Below are 22,019 nucleotides of genomic sequence, written 5' to 3' on the forward strand. Positions count from 1 at the left end.
TAGTTGCATGTTAGCACTTCCTGTTTTCTTGTCCCGACGTCAATAGCTATGTCCCAGTTCAGGGGCCGCGTCCTTTGAAGGTGTGGCCCTTCGTAGCCGCCGTAGACCGCGAAGACCGAACTGAAATGAGACGGTCTGTTCGACGGAGGATTTATGCTTATGGCGCACGGATTGGTCCAAAACCTCTATTTTGATTTCCGTGCAATTTTGACGAATTAACGCAGACATCGAAATACACATTTTGGACAAATCTGCGTGCCATAGGCTCCCGTCTCCTAGCAACCATTACAACACGTAACTTTTTTTTTTTTACACAAGAACTTGAGGTTTTAAGTCTCTTGGTTTTAACAGTTGTACCTGAGCTGAAAAAACAATACTTATATTTAAAAGTGGCTCTCTGTCGGTGTTGCTAGCTTTCATTACCAGAGTCGTCCAAGAGTTCTAAAAATATGTAGAACGTCGTCTCTAAACTGCTTCAGTCATAAATGGTTTTAACTGGAGAAAATATGCTGTAATAAAAACGCTGTTATCTACGGAGGTAAAAGTCGTGAATAAAAAAAAAACTGCAAGTGAGGAGTGTTTCTGCTGTGAAGTGAGCAGCTGCCTGCAGCTCACTTCACTTTTGGTACAACACCTCCATGTTTGTGAAGGCCTCTCCGAGCAGTCTGCCTCCTCGTCTCTGATCATGTTTGACAGAGCAGTATGACAGTTAATGAGCAGAAAACAGGACGAGAGAGAGAGAGGGAGGGAGGGAGGGAGGGAGGGAAATCCAACAGGACATATTGTGGCACAGCAGTTGTATTGTGTTGCGGCTCAGCCAAGGACAGGCTGCGTATCCTCGCTGTCACACAGCAACCTCATAACTCCAGTCCAGTGGCTCGTATTGATTTTATTCTCCTTGTATTGAGACGTGACAGAGTCCTCCCCGAGCTCTCCGAGCTGCACGACCTTCAGGCCTCCGACGCCCGGTCCAGACCCGGGATCTGGTTTCAGACGCGGTCACCTGGCGTTCTGGGAATTTGATACATTGAACGCAACACATGATCAGTGTTACACCACAGCCTTTCACCAATGAGTGTGATTACAAGCGAAATTATGTAAGAGCTAATTTGTGCTTGCCAGGTGTGAGCCTCCTGGCTGATAATGTGATAAAATCAAATCAGCAGTAAATACTTCAGGACTGAAACCTAAAGCCTAATGGCACCATTTTCAGGCTGGCTCCAGTTTTTACCATCTGTTTCTGTAGACCAACTTTCTTTTTCTTTTTTTCTGTTTTGTTTTGATTAGTTTAATCCACCAGTAGCAACTGCACTGCAGAAACTACAGTAACTAACTCTGTTTTTATCAGAATAAATCAGAAGGAAAATGATAAACAGCTCCATCTGAAAATGACTTTACTAAACTACACTATAGAATATTTCTGCTAATATACGATTTTACATTATTTCTTTGTAACATCAGCACATGAGGATGTTTCCCCCTCCTGGTGATAAGAAGAGGTGTTTTCATTCAGTGTTTTCAAACTGAACTCGTGTGAATCTCTGAGGCCTGAGGAATATCTCAGATTGTGTATTGTTTACATCAGTGTTTGTTAGCTTGCAGTCTTTGTCATTACAACCTGCGTTATCACATAAAACATGAAGCATCAACACTGAAGAACCAGAAGCTGCAGTTCCTCTAACGACCACTAGAGTCTGGCTCCAACAGTGAGTCAGTCCCCATAGACTCCCATGTTAAAATGTCCAACTTTACAGCAGAAATAAACATGTTTACAGCCTGGTACAAAAACTGTTTTGGTCTCTAGAGCTATGTAACTCACCTGTTCACATTTTATTAAGGACTACAGTTGTGGAGGATTGAGGGCGTGGCCTCTTTGAGTGACAGGTGGTGACAAACCAGCATTCACCGAAGTCTCAGCTCCACACAGGCCCCTCCTCTTTGACCATTTTTGGATTAGCTGGGAGTCAGGGGGCGGAGTCAGACACTGCCAAGATGGCAACGGTGGGGAAGCTCACTCTGAGCTTCAATAACCTGTGGGTGACGTCACAGAGGCGACGTTCATCTTTATTTACAGTCTATGAGATATGAATCTCACCGTCCATGTGCTCAATCAAATGGACCCACATGTTATAGTGTCGCTCCACAGGGTGCCTTTAATTAAAGAAAACTACATAAAGACCGGAGCTTTTAACTGCATCTTAGGTGATGATCATTCACATGATGATGACTGAGCAAACGAGTGAAGTGTTAAAGAAGAAACAGAGGAAATGTCTTTAAATATTTAACAGTCTGTCAGTGTTTAGACATTATTCTTTCACTAAAGTTAACTTAACACTTTCAGATGTAGCATTCGAGCTCGGAGCCATTTCAGCTCCATGAAAAAATAAACAGCACTTTGATCCCGGGAGAATCACAAGTTCAGGGAATTGCCGTAGAGCCTGTAAGTTGCACAGTCGCCTCTTGAGCTGTCGTCCCTGTATGTTACTACATCAGTTCTCAACGTGCGATCGCACTGTTCAGATTTATAAACTCAGACAGCAGCAGCAGAACCCGCGTAAAAGACAGAAAACCTCTGAGCCGAATCGTAGTAAAGAGGCCAGATTACAGGAACGGCACGATAGTGATGATGATGAGGAGGAGGAGGAGGATCGTGATGATTGTGGGGAACTGTTTTGGCCAACAGCTTTATTTTTTGCCTCTTTTGCAGCAATCTGTGTCAGGAAATAGAAAGTGTTGAGTGAGGTAGTCTCTATTTATATCCCTCTGTCCCATTACAGCCCATTCTGAGTGTGAGCAGCACAAATTAATCCTTTTATTACACATGCAGCATGAAATAGCTGCTGCTGCTGCTGCTGCTGCTGCTGGAGCAAAAAGAGGGAGATGATATTTAAAAGTCAGGAGGGAGGAGAGAACTGGAAATTACAAATATAATTTTATCAGATGGAAAGAAATAACAAAATGCATCTCTGAAAAGTATAACCGTAAACACTGAAGGTGTTGCCATAGAAACACAACAACTTGCTAAGCATCCAAGTTATTACATTAAAAAAAATAAAGTTAATTCAAATTAAAAGACATTAGTAATAATTGATTTTTCTTTTACAGGATTGATCAGTAGAAATAATGAAAATAAAACTGCTAGCGTTCTGACACATTAAAGTAAGATGGTGGACTGGTAAACGTTTCACCTGCTAAACATCATGTTAACGTCATTGAGAGCATGTTGACGTTAGCATGTAGCTCAAAGTACACCCTCATAGAGCTGCTAGCATGGCTGTAGCCTTGTTTTTGAATATTTTATTTATGATTTTCTCACATTAGTACAAACACACACACACACGCACAACCACACACACACACACACACACGCACACACACACACACACACACACACGCACACACACACACAATAAGCACAGTAGACAAAGCACCCAGTACAGTTATAACAAGCTGACAAAGAGACAGTAGATTAATATGCAGAACTGCCAAGAGGAAGTTATCGAAACATAAACAGGTGAGTCAGGAGAATCACAACAAACAAAACTGAGAGAGAAAACAAGCAGACACAAAAAGGGAGAACTGAGTATCAGTACAGAGAGTGGAGATAAATCGTAGAAGCAAAGCTCTTAGATTACAGTTTGGTCTCATCGAGCAGTGTCAAAAATGTCTTCCACACCTTCTGGAAGAACTTCTGTGAAATCTGCTCCATCGTAGCAATAGGAAGCATCTTGTTGAGCCATCTCCTGAAACATGGAGGCGGTGGAGACTTCCTGTTTGTGTCTTTGTTTAATGACACAAAAAAAGATGTTTTGATGGTCAACGCAAAGAGCGACGAGTCCACGAATAAAGACGGGATGTTTTCACAGCACAGGGTTAACTAAGTATTTGTAGTTGATGTTGGATGTTAGAGACACTGGGCACCTTTTATATATAGTAATACTGCAGACAGACGCACGCGCACACACACGCACACATGCGCGCGCGCAGACACGCATGCACACACGCACACGCACAGAGTCAGTCAGTGATCAGTGGTCAGTTGTCGCCGGGGGGGAAGAGTGTTCTCTCAGAGGTGCAGTGGAGGATTTACCTTCCATTACCTCACTCAACTCTCCAGGAGTACACACACTCTGTGTGTGTGTGTGTGTGTGTGTGTGTGTGTGTGTGTGTGTGTGTAGTTCTGTACCGATGTACACTACACACAAGTTGACCCTTGTTATCTCACATAATCTGATCCTTTGAAATGAAGAAGTCTCATGTGAAGTGCTGATGATGACGATGATGGTGATGATGATGATGATGATGGTGATGATGATGAAGGTCACAGTGGTCTTTCTAAATCATTTTTTTCCCCTGTGTTTCTTATTATTGTTGTAGGTTTTTAGAACGATGCTTCATGAGGAATCATCTTTGGACTTTGGTTGAACGTCACCTGAGTCACTTTGTAATTTCTAAGCTTTTGCAAAAATGCAATAATATTTCCTCGTGACCTTAAGTGACCTTCAGAAAGTGACGTCAATCTGAAACTGTTGATTTAAATTACCCAGAAAAANGATGATGGTGATGATGATGATGATGATGGTGATGATGATGATGGTGATGATGATGATGGTGATGATGGTGATGATGATGATGATGATGATGATGGTGATGATGATGATGATGATGATGATGATGAAGAAGGTCACAGTGTTGACTCTGGTCTTTCTAAATCATTTTTTTCCCGTGTTTCTTATTATTGTTGTAGGTTTTTAGAACGATGCTTCATGAGGAATCATCTTTGGACTTTGGTTGAACGTCACCTGAGTCACTTTGTAATTTCTAAACTTTTGCAATATTTCCTCGTGACCTTAAGTGACCTTCAGAAAGTGACGTCAATCTGAAACTGTTGATTTAAATTACCCAGAAAAATGTTCGTCTCTCTTGAATCAAAGCGACTCATTTTAGCCACATTTATTTCGAGTCTGTTTGTCTTGGATTTTATTTTTTCTCTTCTCTGTCTTCATCCAGTTTTAAAGAATTGCTGCAGCTTTGAAGCTTTTCGGGGACGTCTGTGAATGTTCCATATTTGTCCCTAATTTTAGATGTTTGTCCCAAAGTTTTGTGTCAGTGCAGCTAATATTAGGATTATTGATGCCAGGCTTGATATAAATAAGGATTAAGATTAAGATCTATTTGATGTGTTGTTTCTGCCTCTGAACTGTCAGGCTGTTGTTCTTCCTCTCAGGTGGAAATATATCCCTCCTGCTTTTTGTTTACTTCACAGCAACACAATGTCGCCTTTGTTTGCCCTCGTGCTGTTTGACTTAATGAGAGTCATTCTGAAATGACTCTTGGTGAATAAGATCATAGAGGTAGAGAGAGGCGAGGAGAGACTGGGCAAAGCAGAGCGAGGGCAGAAACCGTAACAGGGAGGAGAAAGAGTTGGAGAGAGAAAAACTGGTGTGTTGAATATTCATACGCACTCATGTATGAGAGAGATCTCACGTGCAAATATTGATCTTGTATCTGGATGTTCAGTGGTTTTGTTCCCACTGATTAAAGATTAAAGAAAGATTTCAGCCGTCAGTGTCGAGTCGTTACAGCACAGATGGAAACACACCGACTCGCTCACAGTCCCGGCACAAACACACGTGCACCAATATTTTTATAGCAGGACAACTTCAAGTTTATAAGAGTTTCTGTTTCATGTGTCTCTGCTGTGAGTTTGTCTCAGGTGGAGGAACTGTGTGGCTGCTGGTTTATTGTCTGACTCTTAATCATCATTCACTCAGATATTTCTAAAGATGGTTTGATGCTTCAGAATCGTTACTGATGAGTCTGTTTATTCAGACGTTTTCTCTTTGAATCTGAACCGAATTGTTCATAAAAGTCTTGAAATGTTCATATGAAGTGACTTCAGCTGTTTGTATTAGCAGCACCTGACACATGCGGGTGCCGTAAAACCTTGTGTGCTGCAGTAAAGCCAAAACATAGTTTAGTTTAGTTGTATCTTTTGTTTGTTTTTTTGGCAGATGACAAACAGCTTTTTTGTTCACCACCTCCACCCATGTTCACGTTCATCAATTGCAAACAGATACGTTCAGTTCATTTTCCATCAAAATATAAATTAGCGTGTTGATGCACAACACCGACCACATGTATGTCAGAACCTTGTAATAGTCTACAGCCATGCTAGCATCTGAATGCTAACACCAGCAGCCTAACATGCTCACGATGACATACAACATACTTGTGTTAGCATTTAGCATATTGTGTTAAGCAGGTACAATGTTTACCTTGTTCACAACCATAGTTCTGTGCATTAGCATGCTAACATGACACACAACAGAGGCTGATGGGAATTCATTTTGACGTCTCTTCTCTGTTTTTATACGGATTCCTCAAAGTTACTCGTGATAAATTCTTTTTATTTTATAATTTCACTTCTACAGTGTGAGAGAGACTCTGATATGTGAAGCAGCGTTTTCACAGCTGGTCTTTAATTTGTGCTTCTTCCTGTTTGTCTTTTCACAGCGTGATGTTTTCTGGACTGATTGAGCCTGAAAGCATCACATTGGTAGATATTGATTGTGTTGAGTCAGATTGAATCCAGTGAGCAGGTACAGCGGGAAGGGAAACACCTTGAAATGGATTTCCATTTGAGTGTGTGTGTGTGCGTGTGTGTGTGTGTGTGTGTGTGTGTGCATGCGTGTGTCTGCATAAATATGTATAAACGTGGGAATGTGAGGATGTACGAAGAGAGAGAGAGAGAGAGGTTTCAGGTGTGGCGCAGCATGCTAAGCAGGTTAATTCTTCTCTGAGACTCTTCCTCTCTCCTCCTCTCCCTCGCTGCTTCTCCTTTTGATCATTTTCACACCGGCCTCCATTTGTCAGGATTCGACTGCTTTCATTTCAGTGACCGAGCTCTGACCGAGGCAGCGCCTGCAGTCAGTCAGTCAGTCAGTCAGTCAGTCAGTCAGTCAGTCAGTCATCAAGAGAGCAAAGTTATCAGTCTGTACTGTAATTAAACAGTCAGTAATTTGGCAGCAGGTTAACCAGGATGATCAGTCAGCAACTCGTCTGGTTAATGAGTAGTTAGGATCCGATCAGGGGTCGCCAAGTTCAGTCTGGCTTTGGAAATAACATTGTTCTCTGATCCATTAGATGGCGTCAGAACAAAATCAAAGGATCATTTAAGAAATTGATTGATAAAAATGAGTTTCCTTAGTTACTGTTCACGTGTGACGCTGCGGCTCACAGTCATATTTGAATGATTTACTGAACTGGTGTTATTTTATATGTCCACTATTTCAGAGGTCTGTCAATCATGTCCAACAGACAACCTTTCAGAATAAGAGCTCAGAATAAAGCAGAACTGCAAAAAACAAACAAACAAATAAACTTTTATTTTGTAGGCAGACTCACTAAAAAGGAAGTGACTCTGTGGGAAACTGTTGCTGCCATGATGGAGATCTGATTTAGCACTGTGTCTGTCATTCATGGATAAAAGTAGATTCTCTGTTTGGACATTATAGATCAATGTGGGACTGTGAGTCTGATATTTAAAAAATAATCTGGCGGGCCAGTTTGAGTCACCGCCATAGATCCTCCTGAAGTGAATCCACATCTCTGAAGCTGTCCTGTCTCTGTCCTGTTTCAGCCTGTCTCCTAGACTCCACCTCCATACACTCTGCATTCGTTTTCCCAGTTATGTTATTATGTTTGTGTGGTATCAGAGGCGTTAGATTTATTTCTGTAGCTCATCTGGTGTCTGTGTGTGTGTGTGAAATGATCAGCTAGTTCCCCTTGTTTAGGCTAAACTCATCCCAGACTCTCTGTGTGAATGCTTTGTTTGAAATATATTGTGTATACTGTATATAATTGATTAATATCGAATCTGGATCTTTAACGTGACTAAACGTTGGATAGTTTTTAACTTTTCCAGTCATTTAACAAGGGAAACACAAGTGTTGAAAGTGTTTTCGCTAGTCATGTGGTAGTCAGTCAGTCAGTCAGTCAGTCAGTCAGTCAGTCAGTCAGTCAGTCAGTCAGTCAGTCAGTCAGTGACCATGCTAGTTTGTCAGCTATTGATCCAGTCAGTTGAAATGCTAGTGGCTCAGTCAGACAGTTTAGCTCGTCATTTATCCAGTTAATCCAAACTACTGTCAGTAAGCTAGCAGTCTCATCAGTCATTCCGTTAGCCAATCAATCAATACGATGGTAAATCAGACAGTTGGCCGCCAATACCAGAGTCAGTCCAGTACTAATCCTCTCAAGCAGCAGGTCAGTGAGTCACACAGCTCATCAGTCGGAGAGACAGTGAGCTAGTTATTCAGTCAGACAGAGAACCAGGCTGCAAGTCAGTCAGCAAGACGGATATCATTTTCAAAATCCAGTGTCTGTTCAGGCTTCTACAGGGAGAGTTCTTTACCAGTGTGTGTGTGTGTGTGTGTGTGTGTGTGTGTCTCCAGCTGATCAGAACTCTGACAGTAACACACACCAGGACATAAATGCATTACACACACACACACACGTTTTAATGGCAGAGCAGTAGCTGTGGTCAGTAGCTGGCCTCTGCTCAGACGCTTTAGGAGGTTATAGAGATGTGTCCTAAAGATAGAAATAGATGGAGAGCTGCATTAACCAGTGTGCTGAATACAGTGTGTGTGTGTGTGTGTGCGTGTGTGTGCGTGTGTGTGTGTGTGTGTGTGTGTGTGTGTACGTACACTTGGGTGTTGTAGAATACAGTTAGCGCTGTGACTCTCTGGCTGTAAATCAAAAAGCAACCATCAGACACCAGCTGTTACGAGCCGGTGGATGTGATTAAAATGAGAAGTTTTATTGCTGCTCTGGAGACACAGAGATTTTCTCCCTTTTTATAATAACTATTCTATTCTATTCTATTCTGTTCTGTTTTATTCTACTCTATTCTATTCTATTTTGTTCTGTTTTATTTTAGAAGATTACATAAAAAGCATAAAATCAGTAAGACGTCAACAGTTATAGCAGCTTTTAAAGGAAGTGCTGAGCAGTGCTTAATGCCAGTGTAGGTGTCAGTCTTTGCAGGGGGGAGGGGCGAGTATTACTTTCACACTTGGGAGTTAAATTCATTATTTTTCCTCGTCTGATCTTCTTCTGTTTAAATCCAGGTCGGTGTTTGTGGCCTTTACTGGGATCATTACAAAGTCATCTGCAGCAAAGCTTCTTACTGTCTGACAGTAACAGCCACCATGACACCTGCTGTTAGTACGTGTACAGTATGTGTGTGTGTGTGTGTGTGTGTAGATGTTCATGTATGTTCCCATGTGCATGAGTATTACAGTGCATGGTGAAGTGTTCCCGCTCTTTTATTACATAACAAAGCTTCATGTTCAGTGCTGACTGCAGATGAATGGATATAAAGATCAGTTATCAGTGTTGTTGTTAAAATAAAAAAGAAAACACAAACTGAAATCATTTCACCAAGTGAATGTTTGTTTCAATTTAAACATTAAAATGATAAAAAAAAACACACACAACACATGTGAGTCTCAGGAGCAGCTGTGGGTTAACCTGCTGCATGCCCACATCTTATTTGGTGATAATAATAATAATATATGATAAAACTATTGAATTAAAGAGCATCTTCAGGTCACCAGGTGAATCAGGTGAGAGCAGCAACAAAATCAACCAATTAACTCCAGTCAGGCTCTTTACAGTCTGTACATACACCTGATAATCACTAATATTCACTCAGTGATCAGTTTATTAGGAGCATTAAACTGATGGAGTCTGATACAGTCCTGCAGTAAATCCTCCTTCATGAAGGTTTTAATCTTCAGTTTGTGTTAAAACAGTTTCAGACAGATGTTGATGATCATTGTGGAGGATGTGTGTGTGGAGCTGTGTGACATTATACAGCTGTTTCTGTTATTTACCTTCATTCACCGATAGAAACGGACAAAATAATAACGGCTCGATCAAAGCAAGAGCGTGTGTTTTATTGCCACGAACAGAAATGTTGGAGTTAGTGATGGTGGCTCAGTGTTTCATCATCACCAGCAGCTGAGCAGAAGAGATTATGTGTCCTATTGTTTAGCTTGAATGTACAGAACAGACACAGCTGTTATATAACATTAGCTTGAGCATTATTATTGTTACATGTGGTATTCTGTGTTTTTCTGTCTCAACACTGGAATTACATTTATGATTTTTAAAGATATTATTCAGTATCAGATTTAAAGGACGTTTTCACCTCCCACTAGATCAGATACATCAAACTGTGCCACAGAGAAGTAAGATTTCATTTATTATTTCCTCTAAACCAGTGAAATCACCTGGTTCAGTCTTTGATTGAAGCTCTATAATATCCTGTGAATGACTTGTTTCCTTCTCTTCCTCCCATTTTTCATATTTATGGCAAAACACCAGCAAATCCGTGTTGTGGTGTAATACAGTGTGTACTTAACTCAGTGTTATCACTCAGAAAAACAGCCTGCTGAGCTGCCCACTCTCTCCTTATAACAGTGACAGGCACTAGTGAGAATATGTGAGCGTGGGCATGTGTGAGTATTTTCTTTGTCAAGTTCTTCTGCTCCTGTTTCCCATTAGTTTCCCTGTTTTTAATTTGCTGCTGCCAAGTTTCCACAGAGGAATCAATAAAATATATGCAGAATACAGTATGTGCACGCCTCAGCTTAAATTTATGTGCATTCATTGATTCCACTCGGGCATGCATTCAGTGTATGTCAGAGTGGACCCAGTAGACCCGGTGCCCATAGTAACAGCCGGTAGTAGGGAGTTAGAGGAGGGAGAGAGGGAGACGAGCATCAGTTCAGGTGAAACCAGGAAGTGGTGTCGATGATGGACGGGCTTCATGTGTTTTAGTTCAGAGATGGTTTTTACCAGAGAGGCCGACAGTCACGTGACCTCAACCCACTACACTGCTGCTACAATATCCAGTAATATCCTGCAAACAGTCAGCTAAAGGAAATACAAGAGCGGGAAATTAGATTAGATTTTGGTGGTCAAAGGTCAAAGGTCAAGGTCACAGTGACCTCACAAAACATAGTTTTGGCCTCTTGAATGTGGTGTTTCTAGACCACCTTGAGAAAATTTGTTTAGATTTGGCACAAACGTTAGCTTGGACTCACTTCGGCGGACAAAGGTCAAGGTCGCTGTGACCTCACGAAACATGTTTTTGACCATAACTCACAAATTCATTCAGTAATTATGACACAATTTAGCACAAATGTCTCTAAGGATAAAGTGAAGCTACTCAGTTGACCTTGTTGATAGCTCGTAGCTAACCTGCTGACTGTCAGAACTTGCAAGTCATAGACAAGAAAACTTCGACTTTATTTTCTAAAGTTTGTTCTTTTTTATTCTAGAGTTAGTTAGCTAGCTAGCTAACCTATAGCATAAGTGTCAATTAGAGAGATAGGGATGAGGAGAGAGAAGTTAAAATATCATGAGCAGGAACAAATTGAAAAGAAAAACCCATTCAGGTTAATTAGCCAGTTTGGCTCTAAAAACTGGAAACACATACCTGTTGAAAACCGAGACACGGGGAATGAAGAAAAGGAAATGAAAAAGAGAGAACAGAAGGAGAGAGGACATAAATTAACGGGAGGTGAAGTGCAGAAAAAGGAGGGAGAGAAGAGGAGGGAGATGAAAATAAATGGGCTGTACAAAAGCAATTCTGTCAACAGTCCTGAGTGGGAAGAAATGGAGGAGGAGGAGGAGGAAATAGATGTTTAGTTTGGCTCCAGCAATAATAGACTTATTTTGCTGCAGGTCCAGAGGTGAGATAAGGGATGTAGCCACAGGGGGAACAAGATCAGCTAAATCCACCAAAACCTCTGTTTGCTCTGCGTGTCAGCTGGAGGAGAAGGATATTAAGGTGAAGACCAATAAACAGTGGAAGCACCTCCTCCGGGGTTACAAATGAAAAACTGCAGACCAGACCAGACCAGACCAGACTAGACCAGAACAATCCAGAACAATCCAGTCCACTCAGTTCAGGAACTTATGTAATTAAACCCAAACTACGATCGTTTCCTAAACCTGACCAAGTAATTTCAGGAGACACTCCTAATTTGTATCAGAGGGTAGAGAGACTGTAAATAAAGATGGACGTCGCCTCTGTGACGTCACCCACAGGTTCCTGAAGCTCAGAGTGAGCTGCTCCACCGTCGCCATCTTGGCAGTGTCTGACTCCGCCCCCTAACTCCCAGCTAATCCAAATATAGTCAAAGAGGAGGGGCATGTGTGGAGCTGAGACTTCGGTGCATGTCAGTTTGTGTCAAGCAGACGCTCACCCACCTGTCACTCAAAGAGGCCACGCCCTCAATCCTCCATAACTGTAGTCCTTAATAAAATGTAAACAGGTGAGTTATATACACAGGTATGAAGGAGGAAATTAGCTTTAGAGACCAAAACAGTTTTTGTACCAGGCTGTAAACATGTTGATTTCTGCTGTAAAGTTGGACATTTTAACATGGGAGTCTATGGGGACTGACTCACTGTTGGAGCCAGACTCTAGTGGTCGTTAGAGGAACTGCAGCTGCTGGTTCTTCACTGTTGATGCTTCATGTTTGAGCCTCAGTCGGGACCAATGACCTACAGTATGTGGTTGTTTAAGTTGGAGGAGTTGTTGTTGCCAATAGGACAACAATGAAAAATGAAATCGAAATCTACTTAATTAAATCCAAAGAAATACTAACGAACAGTGATGGATGTTGAACTGTAAGTCTGACAAGACTTTCATCAATCTTTCATCAAGGTCAGTGATTCTCAACCTTTTCTAACTCAGGGCTTGAAAGTCGCAAAAATGTTGGCGGCCCACGTCCGCCCCCGTAATGTGGTCAAATAACGCCAGGTCGCATATATTTTTTAAAGATAATTTTGGTTTAAAACATTTAAAAACATTAATTATAAATGTATTTTTTTTATTTATTTTCATCTTTTCACCAAAATTGTAGTGTTTTGGAAATTATTTGTCGACCCATTTGCAGTACCAGTGGACAGGTTGGGAGCCACTGATTTGAGGATGTAGAGCTGAGCCTGACGGTCTGAGCCTGACGGTCTGAGTCGAGACATCAGACTAAACTCCAATTTGTGATAAAGCACCAGTGAGGTTAAGGTCGTCGAACTGTGACATCATCACCTCCGTCTCCTCTCCTCTGTGGTCGTCGGCCTCTGTCAGCGTCACTTCTATGTGGCTGGAAAACAAGCTTCATCCCTCTCCTCCACCATCAGACAGTAAATGGAGGGTTGTGAAGGGAGTGGGTGGAATCACTCCGACTGAAGCAGAGTGTGTGTCGGGTCATTCGAGGCTGGGTGTGACAGTGATAAATGTCCCCAGTGAAACGCAGAGGTGAAGTGTGTAAACACACGCACAGAGAAGGACTGGTCGTATTATTGGGGTTGTCACGTGTGTCAGCATCACACTTTCACAACAATTAGTGACGGTGTCGTCCTGAAAGTGGAAAATGAGAATCTCCAGCTCTCTCATTGTTTCTTCTTCTTCTCATCTCACATTCCTTTTCTCTTTTCTACTTGTTTTTCTCTTTTCTTTTCATATTCTTCTGTCTTCTTCTTGTAGTGCTGACCTTGACTTTGATAAGGAGATTGAAAATGTTTGTTTTTTCCAGTTTTGACAAGGATTTCAAAAATATGATCTTTTGAAAACTGAAATTTTCTTTCGTGTAAGTTAAACTGCAGATTTCTTTGCCAAAATATATGATATCTCAGTAATGCATGAAGGGATTTCCTTTAGATTTGGAGCAAACGTTCACTTGGACTCAAGGGTGAAGTGATTAAAAGTTGGTGGTCAAAGGTCAAAGGTCAAGGTCGCTGTGACTTCACAAAACACGGTTTCGGCCATAACTCACAAATTCATTCTCTAATTATTATTATATCTCTAATTACTAGTCAAGTTCACTGTGACATCATAATGTTCTGCAGAAACACTTCTGGCCTGTGACCATGTTTCCTGACACAACAACCAGGAGGAGATGATTCTGGTTTAGATTTAAAAATATTCACATTTTAAATATTATTTTCCAAATACTCTTCCATACGAGCCACTGAAGACGTGACCATACAGAGGCTGATCTGATCAGATTAGGTTTGGAAACACTGTATGTGTCCTTAAATTGTCGTATACAGAGTAAAAAAAGGATCTATTTATGGATCAATAGATCTATATATGGATATGCAGATAATGTCAACATCAGTATATAGAACCGGTCAAGTTCTCTGTCGGCCATGTTTTCTGCTCCTCCCTGCTTCCTCATCATCAGTTTCTCTGTCATCTTTAAGTCTCTTATCCTGTCTCCTTCAGCATCTGACGTTCTCAGCTTCTCAGTGAAGCTCTGAGGTTTTTGATGAGTCACCCCCTTCTAACACACACACACACACACACACACACACACACACACACACACACACACACACTGCTGTGTTGATCTGAAAACGTAAGTGACTGAAGGATGTGATATAGTCTTTTACTTGTGAGACAGCAGAGACAAACTTTGGTGTCCAGTCAGTAAAATCTGTGTTGTACTTGTTTCACAGACGTCACTCCAAACAGCTGCTTTCTACCTAAATGAACCAACACTCCCTAAAACTGAAGAAACTTTATCCAACACTCAGAAACATTTTGAAAACAGTCTCTGAGTTTGACCTACAAAAGCTCCTGAATTGTGTCTGTGTGATTAATGATGTTGCGAAGATCCATTTTGTTGTTGCTGCTAATTCAGTCCTCACAAGGACGAGTCGGTGTAAGGAAGACAAACGGGGTCGATTGAGGTTCTCTCTTCTTCAGAGATCGGAAATAAAAATGTCGAAGAAGAAGAGATTCAAGAAAGAAAAAAAAAAAACAAACAAACATCAGGGGAGCGAGGCCGCGGTCACGCCGGCTGAAAAGATAATAGAGAGTGAGGCAGAGAGGCGAAGAGGAGAGAGTGAACAAAAAGAGGCTGATGTGATGGAGGGAAAGAAAAGTTTAAAGACAGAAAGACTGGACAGAAGAAAGATAAATAAATAGAAAGAAAATAAAAGTCAGTGACAGAGAGAAAGAGAGAGATTTTGTCACGGCCGGACTGTCCACACACAAACATCCCTCTCAGTGAAAGAAGCAGACTGGAACATTTTTCAGTCTCTATTGTGACACTGGACTCAGTAAATCAACATTTCCCATTTCTGTGAGCACTAACCATTAAAGCTGTTAATACACCGGGATAGTTTCATTCAGCCAGTGACAGCACACGACACGACACGACACGACACAAAAATCTTCCTTGCCTTGACATCCTGTCCCATTTCTGGATGCATAAGTGTCACCACTGTAGGACTTCATTAATTGATTAGAGATCGACTGATATGTTTCTTATGAGGCTGATACAGATTGTCGGTAACCAAGGAGATCGATAACCGATATGCCAACACCAAACTGCTGCTGTATGAGGACACTCCCCGTGGCGTCCAGGTGTTTCTATTATTTTGTCCACCTCATTTATATCACCTGGTGACCTACAGATGCTGTTTGATTTAATGGTTTTATCATTTATTATTACTATTATTATTATTACATGAGATGTTTGACCCCTCCCCCCGAGTCTCAAAGTGCAGCGAACATCTCTGTGCATGATTTAAAAATATCTCGACACGATATCGGAGGTATTTTCAGTTCCATAGTCAAATCAGCTTCTTTTCGCAGAGACGAGAGTTTCTCTGTCCTCTGATTACAGTCTGAGATTTTCAACACAGGTGAAGTCAAGGTGTGACTTTACACTGTAGTTTCTCATAACCTCTTTGCAGCCCTATAAATCAGCATGTCTGTGACTGAGTGATGTTATATCATCAGTGGTTCCCCGTTGCTCTTTCAAAATGAATTGGCGTTAACAGTTTTTATCAACAGCACCTTTGTTTCTAGATTTACTGACCTGTCAGACCAGGTAGCGACTTCTTTTTTGCCCCCAGCGGCAAATCTAGAGACTTTTTCCATCGAAGAGAGTCTCCAGTACATGATGTTGCTTTCCCTCTGCTGCCGCCTGTACACACAGACCCCGCTGTGTCGCTGCTATAAGACACTTCATTATGCTGCTTTTGCTTGTTTCCACTGAGCCAAACGAAGCCGGCGTAACGCTGCCTCGTGTGGTTTCAGGTAGCGTGCACAGTTGTTTTACATCAGCTCAGTCTTTGACTTTGACTCCTGAGTTTGATGACTGTTGTCGTGGTTATAAAACCAGGATTTCAGCAGCAGCTCGGAAGTGACTGCTGGTTAACATGTCGTCTTAATGGGCCACGTTTCATACTTGTATACTTGTATTCATACTCCCGTTGTCATGACAACAGAAACAGAAAAAAAAACATGTCAATGAGAAATTCAACTGGTGTTAAAATCGTGTGTCTGTGAGGACGGAGAGGAGGAGAGATGAAACCAGCTGACACTAGGCTGAACGCTAATATGACGTGATGAATATGCTAATCAGTGTATGATGTCATCTTTAGCTCCATTGGAAGTTGTTGTTTACAGACGAACACAGTCCAGACACACGGCAGGTGACACACACACACTTCTGTCAACAGGGAGAAAGAAAAGGGAAAACTAGTTCAGAAGAATCTTTCAGTGTGAACTTCCAACTTCTTTAAATTATTCACGTGTCCTCAGGCACAGATTTGTACCGATTTGCTTCCCCTCAGGTGTGTGTGTTGTGTTCTTCCTGAGGTGTGTGTGTGTGTGTGTGTGTGTTAGTTTGTTAGTTTGTTGATGCCGGAGGATGTTGGGGGAATGAATGAATGAATCAGTGATAATTCTGCTGGTGTTTCATGTTGTTCCTTCTTGTTCTGCGTCTCTGATTGAATCTGTGTCGATCACCAGTCTGAACTCTCCCGTGACGTTCGTTCATTTAATAATGCATCAAATAAAACAAGATAGTTTTTCTCTTTAGCACTGGCTTGGCATTAACCAACACTGCTCATTACATTTCCTCCGCCCCAGCAGCAGAGAGAAAATTAACTATTTTAAAATTACATCCAGTAATGAATCAGTTTTATGGATTTCAGTGAACACGGAGACAATCTGTTGTTAATTCAGTTTTCAGCTCAGATTCATTACAGTTCTGTTACCGGTCAGATTATAGAGTCACACTGTCTGTTGTTGCTGGTGGTTTTTGCTCTAATGTGATTGTACAAACACAAATCCTGTAAAGGTTTGGATGGTGGGTCCAGGTGGGCGGGGCTTGGTGACTGCTTTGTTGTGACATCACAAAGTTCCAGAAGTCCTGACGGCTGGTTTTAAGGCTCAGTTTCTGAATACAGGCTGTGTGCATTTCTCTGTGGACTGAGGCTTTGATACTTTCACAGTATTAATATAGAAGCTAGAGCTGATCTATAATCACACTACACATGGACACAGACCTTTACACTGGAGGAGTTTTAAAAGTAATCTGTAACCCAATAAGATAATGTTTCATGAAATGACCCCTGACCTTGGAGTCCACGCTGTACTGGTTACCACTGTAGGTAACCTAGTAAACTAGTTAAGCAGACAGGCTCTGCGCTAACATGCTTTGCAGATTATTTCAGAACAGATAAACACAGTATTCATTTTACCTCTGGCTCTCTCTCAGACTCTCTGTGCCGAGTTACAGTTGGTAAGCAATTAACAACATCTCACTTTAAACCAGTGTCCTGGTTACTGTTAATAATTTGCTGTGAATAGTTTTAATGCTGTTTTCCGTGTCGTAAGTAATAAATGAAATGAAATGAATTTCTGTTGCAACAACAACTGGAAAGTTTCATTTGATGTTAATTTCTTTTCTTTCTTTTCTTTGTCTCTCTTTTTCAGGGGTCCGATGGGAAGCCCCAAGCCTGGCATGCAACAAGGAGGCCATGGAGGAGGGGGGATGGGAGGAATGGGAGGAGGAGGAATGGGAGGGATGGGAGGAGGAGGAATGGGAGGGATGGGAGGGATGGGAGGAGGAGGGATGGGAGCAGGAGGAATGAGAGGAGGGATAGGAGCAGGTATGGGTACTGGTGGAGGAATAGGGTCCAGAGCTGCTGAGCCGTACCGCCTGGCAACTCACGAAAGCCCCACTTCCCCCCGACACATGCAGTCCAGCCAGGGGTCTGGCATGGGGCAGGGCCCGGGGTCCGGTCACGGCATGGGTCACGGCCCCGCCGGGTCCGGCATGGGAGGCCACATGGGTCAGAGTCCCGGTCAGCACGCGTCCCGCCGAAACCTCCAGGTGGACTTCAGCGGATCGGGCGGCTCCAGGACGGGCCGGTCTCCATCGGTGTCTCCTGACCGCGGCGTGACGCCCACCTCGCCCTACTCGCTGCCCCAGATCGCGCCCATGCCGAGCAGCAAGCTGTGCCCGGTGTGCACCACCACAGAGCTGTCCAACCCACCGGCTGTACCCAACTACAACACCTGCACCCAGTGTAAGGCCACCGTCTGCAACCAGTGCGGATTCAACCCCAACCCACACCTCACCGAGGTAAGACCTGACGTGTGTGTGTGTGTGTGTGTGTGTGTGTGTGTCCTTACATTTCCAATGCCTGAGAGGAATCAAAGATCTGAGACTGAGTTAAAGAGTGAATGAAGTGAAAGAGCTGCAGCTGGGAAAGAAGTGAGAGAGACGGTTTGAGGCGACGGAGATAAAGGAGGTCATAAAGAGAGAGAGAGAGGAATCTGAAATCTGTTCCTTCTTACAAATCTTCCTTTTCTTGTTGAAAATAAAACCTTTTTGTTAAAAATAATATTTAAAAAAAACGATCATGGCAAGTTTTACCTGTGTGTATGTTTATATGTATGTAATTAAATGTAAAGAGTCAGTAATTTAAGAAAGAGAAAATACATGAGTGAGCAAAAGAATGAAAGGAAGACAGTATAAAAGATGTGTGTGTGTTTGTGTGTGTGTGTGTTGTGTATGACTTTGTACTGTAGTTCTTTGTGTGTATTTGTGATAGACAGCGAGTGTAAAGGCTCAGCAAGTGGCAGTAATTCCTTCCAGAGGCTCTGACAGAATCTCCATTAATGCGCCGAGGCAAGACACACGGGTCGTTTGAGAGTGTGTGTGTGTGTGTGTGTGTGTGTGTGAGTGTGAGTGAGAGAGCCAGAGAGAGAGAGAGAGAGAGACAGTTCATTGTGCTCAGGTATTTTGTGGAGACAGGAAGCCAAACACCACAGTACTCTATTTAAAGATAGACGGAGGAAAAAGAGAAGCAGAGAAAGAAAGAAAGGACGGATCAGTGCGGCTGTAAAGGTGTTCACAGGTGGATGGAGGGATGAGGAGGACGGAGGAGGTGAAGAGGCTCTTGCTTGGCGTCGGGGTCTGGTGACAAATATCATCTCAGCCTCCGTGTGCAGACAGGAAGGACTTCAGACAGAGAGAACATGTGATGTATCTGCCACGCTGGTTCTCACTGGTTCTCACTGGTTCAGCTCCAGGAGCTTCTCAGTGGCTGACAGCGCGATAAACAAACAAACAAACGACTGTGTTTGTGTTGTTGTGTCGCACTTTCATTTGCTTTTGTGGGGGAGAACATTGGCAACAAAGTCGTCCATGTGTGCCGAGCACACACACACTCTGTCCACTCACCCTGATGCTCCATGCTAACAAATTAGCCTCCACTGCTGAGAGATAGTAAATGACTAATACTGCTCAAGGTAAGAACGCTGATCCACTGATGTTACATTAAAAATATATTAGTGGTATTTCTCAGATTCCTATTTTTAATTTGGAAAATGATGAAAACATGATTCATATTGATTTTAACATGTTTTCACTCATAAAAACTGGATCTGAAGCTGATCACTCATGCTAACTCTCTCTCTGTACTGACAAAGTTTCAGGTGTATTTAGCCCCGCCCCCTGTCCCCACAGGTTGACAGGATTGGTTCCTGAGGTTTGTGACTTATGAAACCCTGAATCTGTGTTTATGAGACTGTGATTGGTTCACTGCAGTTCAAGGTGGAGTGTGTGTGCGTGTTGAGAGAGAGAGAGAGAGACTACTACAGGTTAATAATGGTGGATAATGCTAATGAAGTGGAGGGAGGGAGGAGTTGATAAGCCCCTGACTTAGGGATTTGGACTGCACTTGTGATAGATAAACACACACACACACACACACACACACAGTCAACCCCACTTATTCAAGTAAGAGGCTTGTACAATAAATTGCAATGTTAATTAATTGAAGGAACCCATGGGTTTTTCCTATAGGGGAAAATGAAAAAAGCAAAAACATCAGCATTAATCCAGCCACTTCCTGTTGTACACGTGTGTAGAAGGAGGGGCGGAGTTACTTGCATGATTACTAATTAGATATTTCCGTTAATCATACACTAGTTCCACAGATTTATACTCGTGTTTGGGTTCTTATGAATTATGGATTATCTCTCTCTCTGTGGATTAACACTCACTATCTTCTCTGTTTTTATCCTTGCTAATCAATGCTCCCTCAGTGCTGCTAATCTAATAATCAGATGCTGTTTGAAACATTCAGGTGACTTATCCCGACAGCTGTGTACAATTAAAACACATCACCATGTAACATCTGCTTATTTACTCCAGTCACTTTTAATAATATGAAAATAAACATAAAAGCATGAGCACTTAAACATTCTTCTAGGGTTTTATTTTATTCTGCTTATATCTACCCAGACAGTTTAACGAAGGCATACTTCATGTTGACAGTGATGCATCATGGATTGAAATATAGTTGGAGAGTTTGAGTTATGGGGAAATCTTTAGTATTACAGCAACAAAATGACAGAACAAAGAAAGAAAAACTGCAAAATGACAATATCAATATTAATATAATATGTAAAAGATTAATAATGTAATATTATATATTAAGCATATTGTATAAACTGTATATTCTTAGTGATGTTTTGCTCTTTTTAAGCCAAAATAAAAAACACACAAGCACATAAACATTTAAACTTCCTTAAAAACTTTTGTCAACAATTTTAGTAAATAAAACAAGCAAAACAAAACAAAAAGCAGAGAAGAAAATCCCTCAGTGAAATCCCTTGGCTGTGTGTGGCAGAGCTCCAGCCTTGTTGTGTCTGCTGCTATGGATTAATGCTTAAACTGAACATTATCCTTTATTATCACAGCTAATCAATGTGCTGTGTGTCCTGGTAATCTAATAAGTGGTGCCAGGCTCCACATCCGACGCACACACAACGTTTAACAGACTTACTCAGGCAAGATAAAGAGATTATTTAATATTAACAGGTGGGATATGTTTCATCATGACTATTAAACGAGCACAGAGTGTGGTCCTGGCATGCTTCATATATAAATGATGATGACTTAATTGAAGGAACAATATCTTGAGAAATGAGGAGAATAAAAAAATAAAATATGATAAATAAACAGATGAATGACCCATTTTGTCTTAAACACACACACTGATAACATTTCTCCAGCTGTGTGTCGAGCGTCGCCCGCCCCACGTTCTTTGTAGAATTACAGATTAATACTTCAACTCAGCTTCCTCTGTCATTATCGTAGTTAATCAATGAACCCTCTGTCCTGGTAATCTAATAAGCACTGCCAGCGTCCATATCTTGTTACGTTCTGATGCCTTTTTCATCAGATAACATTTAGCAGGCTAAATCAGGAGAGTGACACCAATTATCAGGCCAGAGAGGAGGATCAGAGAGAGATTACTGCCGCTGTATTTGATTTGGGAAACATGGCTTTCACGGTGTTAATGGAGGTTTGTGGCGTATGATTCGCGGTCGACGTCTTGCACCAAAGTATACCTACTGTTTGTATAGTCTGGGGTGTGACAGTATAATAGTTCATATGAAATTAATTTGGTGATCAGGGCTCGTTCTTGGAAACAGAAACAAAAAATATGCTAACGAAACGTTGTGAGTTCTGCATCAAACTTCTTTCCTTTACTCACCAACATCTGTCTCCAGAGGTGGAGAGAAACACCAATGTTAACGCTTGTCTCTATCACATCTGTTCTACTGAAGTTAGCATGCTAACTTACTAGCCGCTTTCTGATAGCATTGCACTGTAGCC

General features: G+C 41.8%; 1 protein-coding gene across 1 annotated transcript in view; it reads left to right on the forward strand.

Annotated features, from left to right (window-relative positions):
• Positions 1-22,019, forward strand: part of LOC111230733 (protein bassoon-like) — a 135,531-nt gene that overhangs the window by 16,210 nt on the left and 97,302 nt on the right. The window contains exon 2 of the mRNA XM_022757563.1: positions 17,819-18,470. Coding sequence (XP_022613284.1) covers positions 17,819-18,470 — 652 coding nt within the window. The remainder of the gene's footprint in view (positions 1-17,818; positions 18,471-22,019) is intronic.

Source organism: Seriola dumerili, unplaced genomic scaffold, assembly GCF_002260705.1.
Source record: "Seriola dumerili isolate Sdu_G_001 unplaced genomic scaffold, Sdu_1.0 BDQW01000283.1, whole genome shotgun sequence".
NCBI lineage: Eukaryota > Metazoa > Chordata > Actinopteri > Carangiformes > Carangidae > Seriola > Seriola dumerili.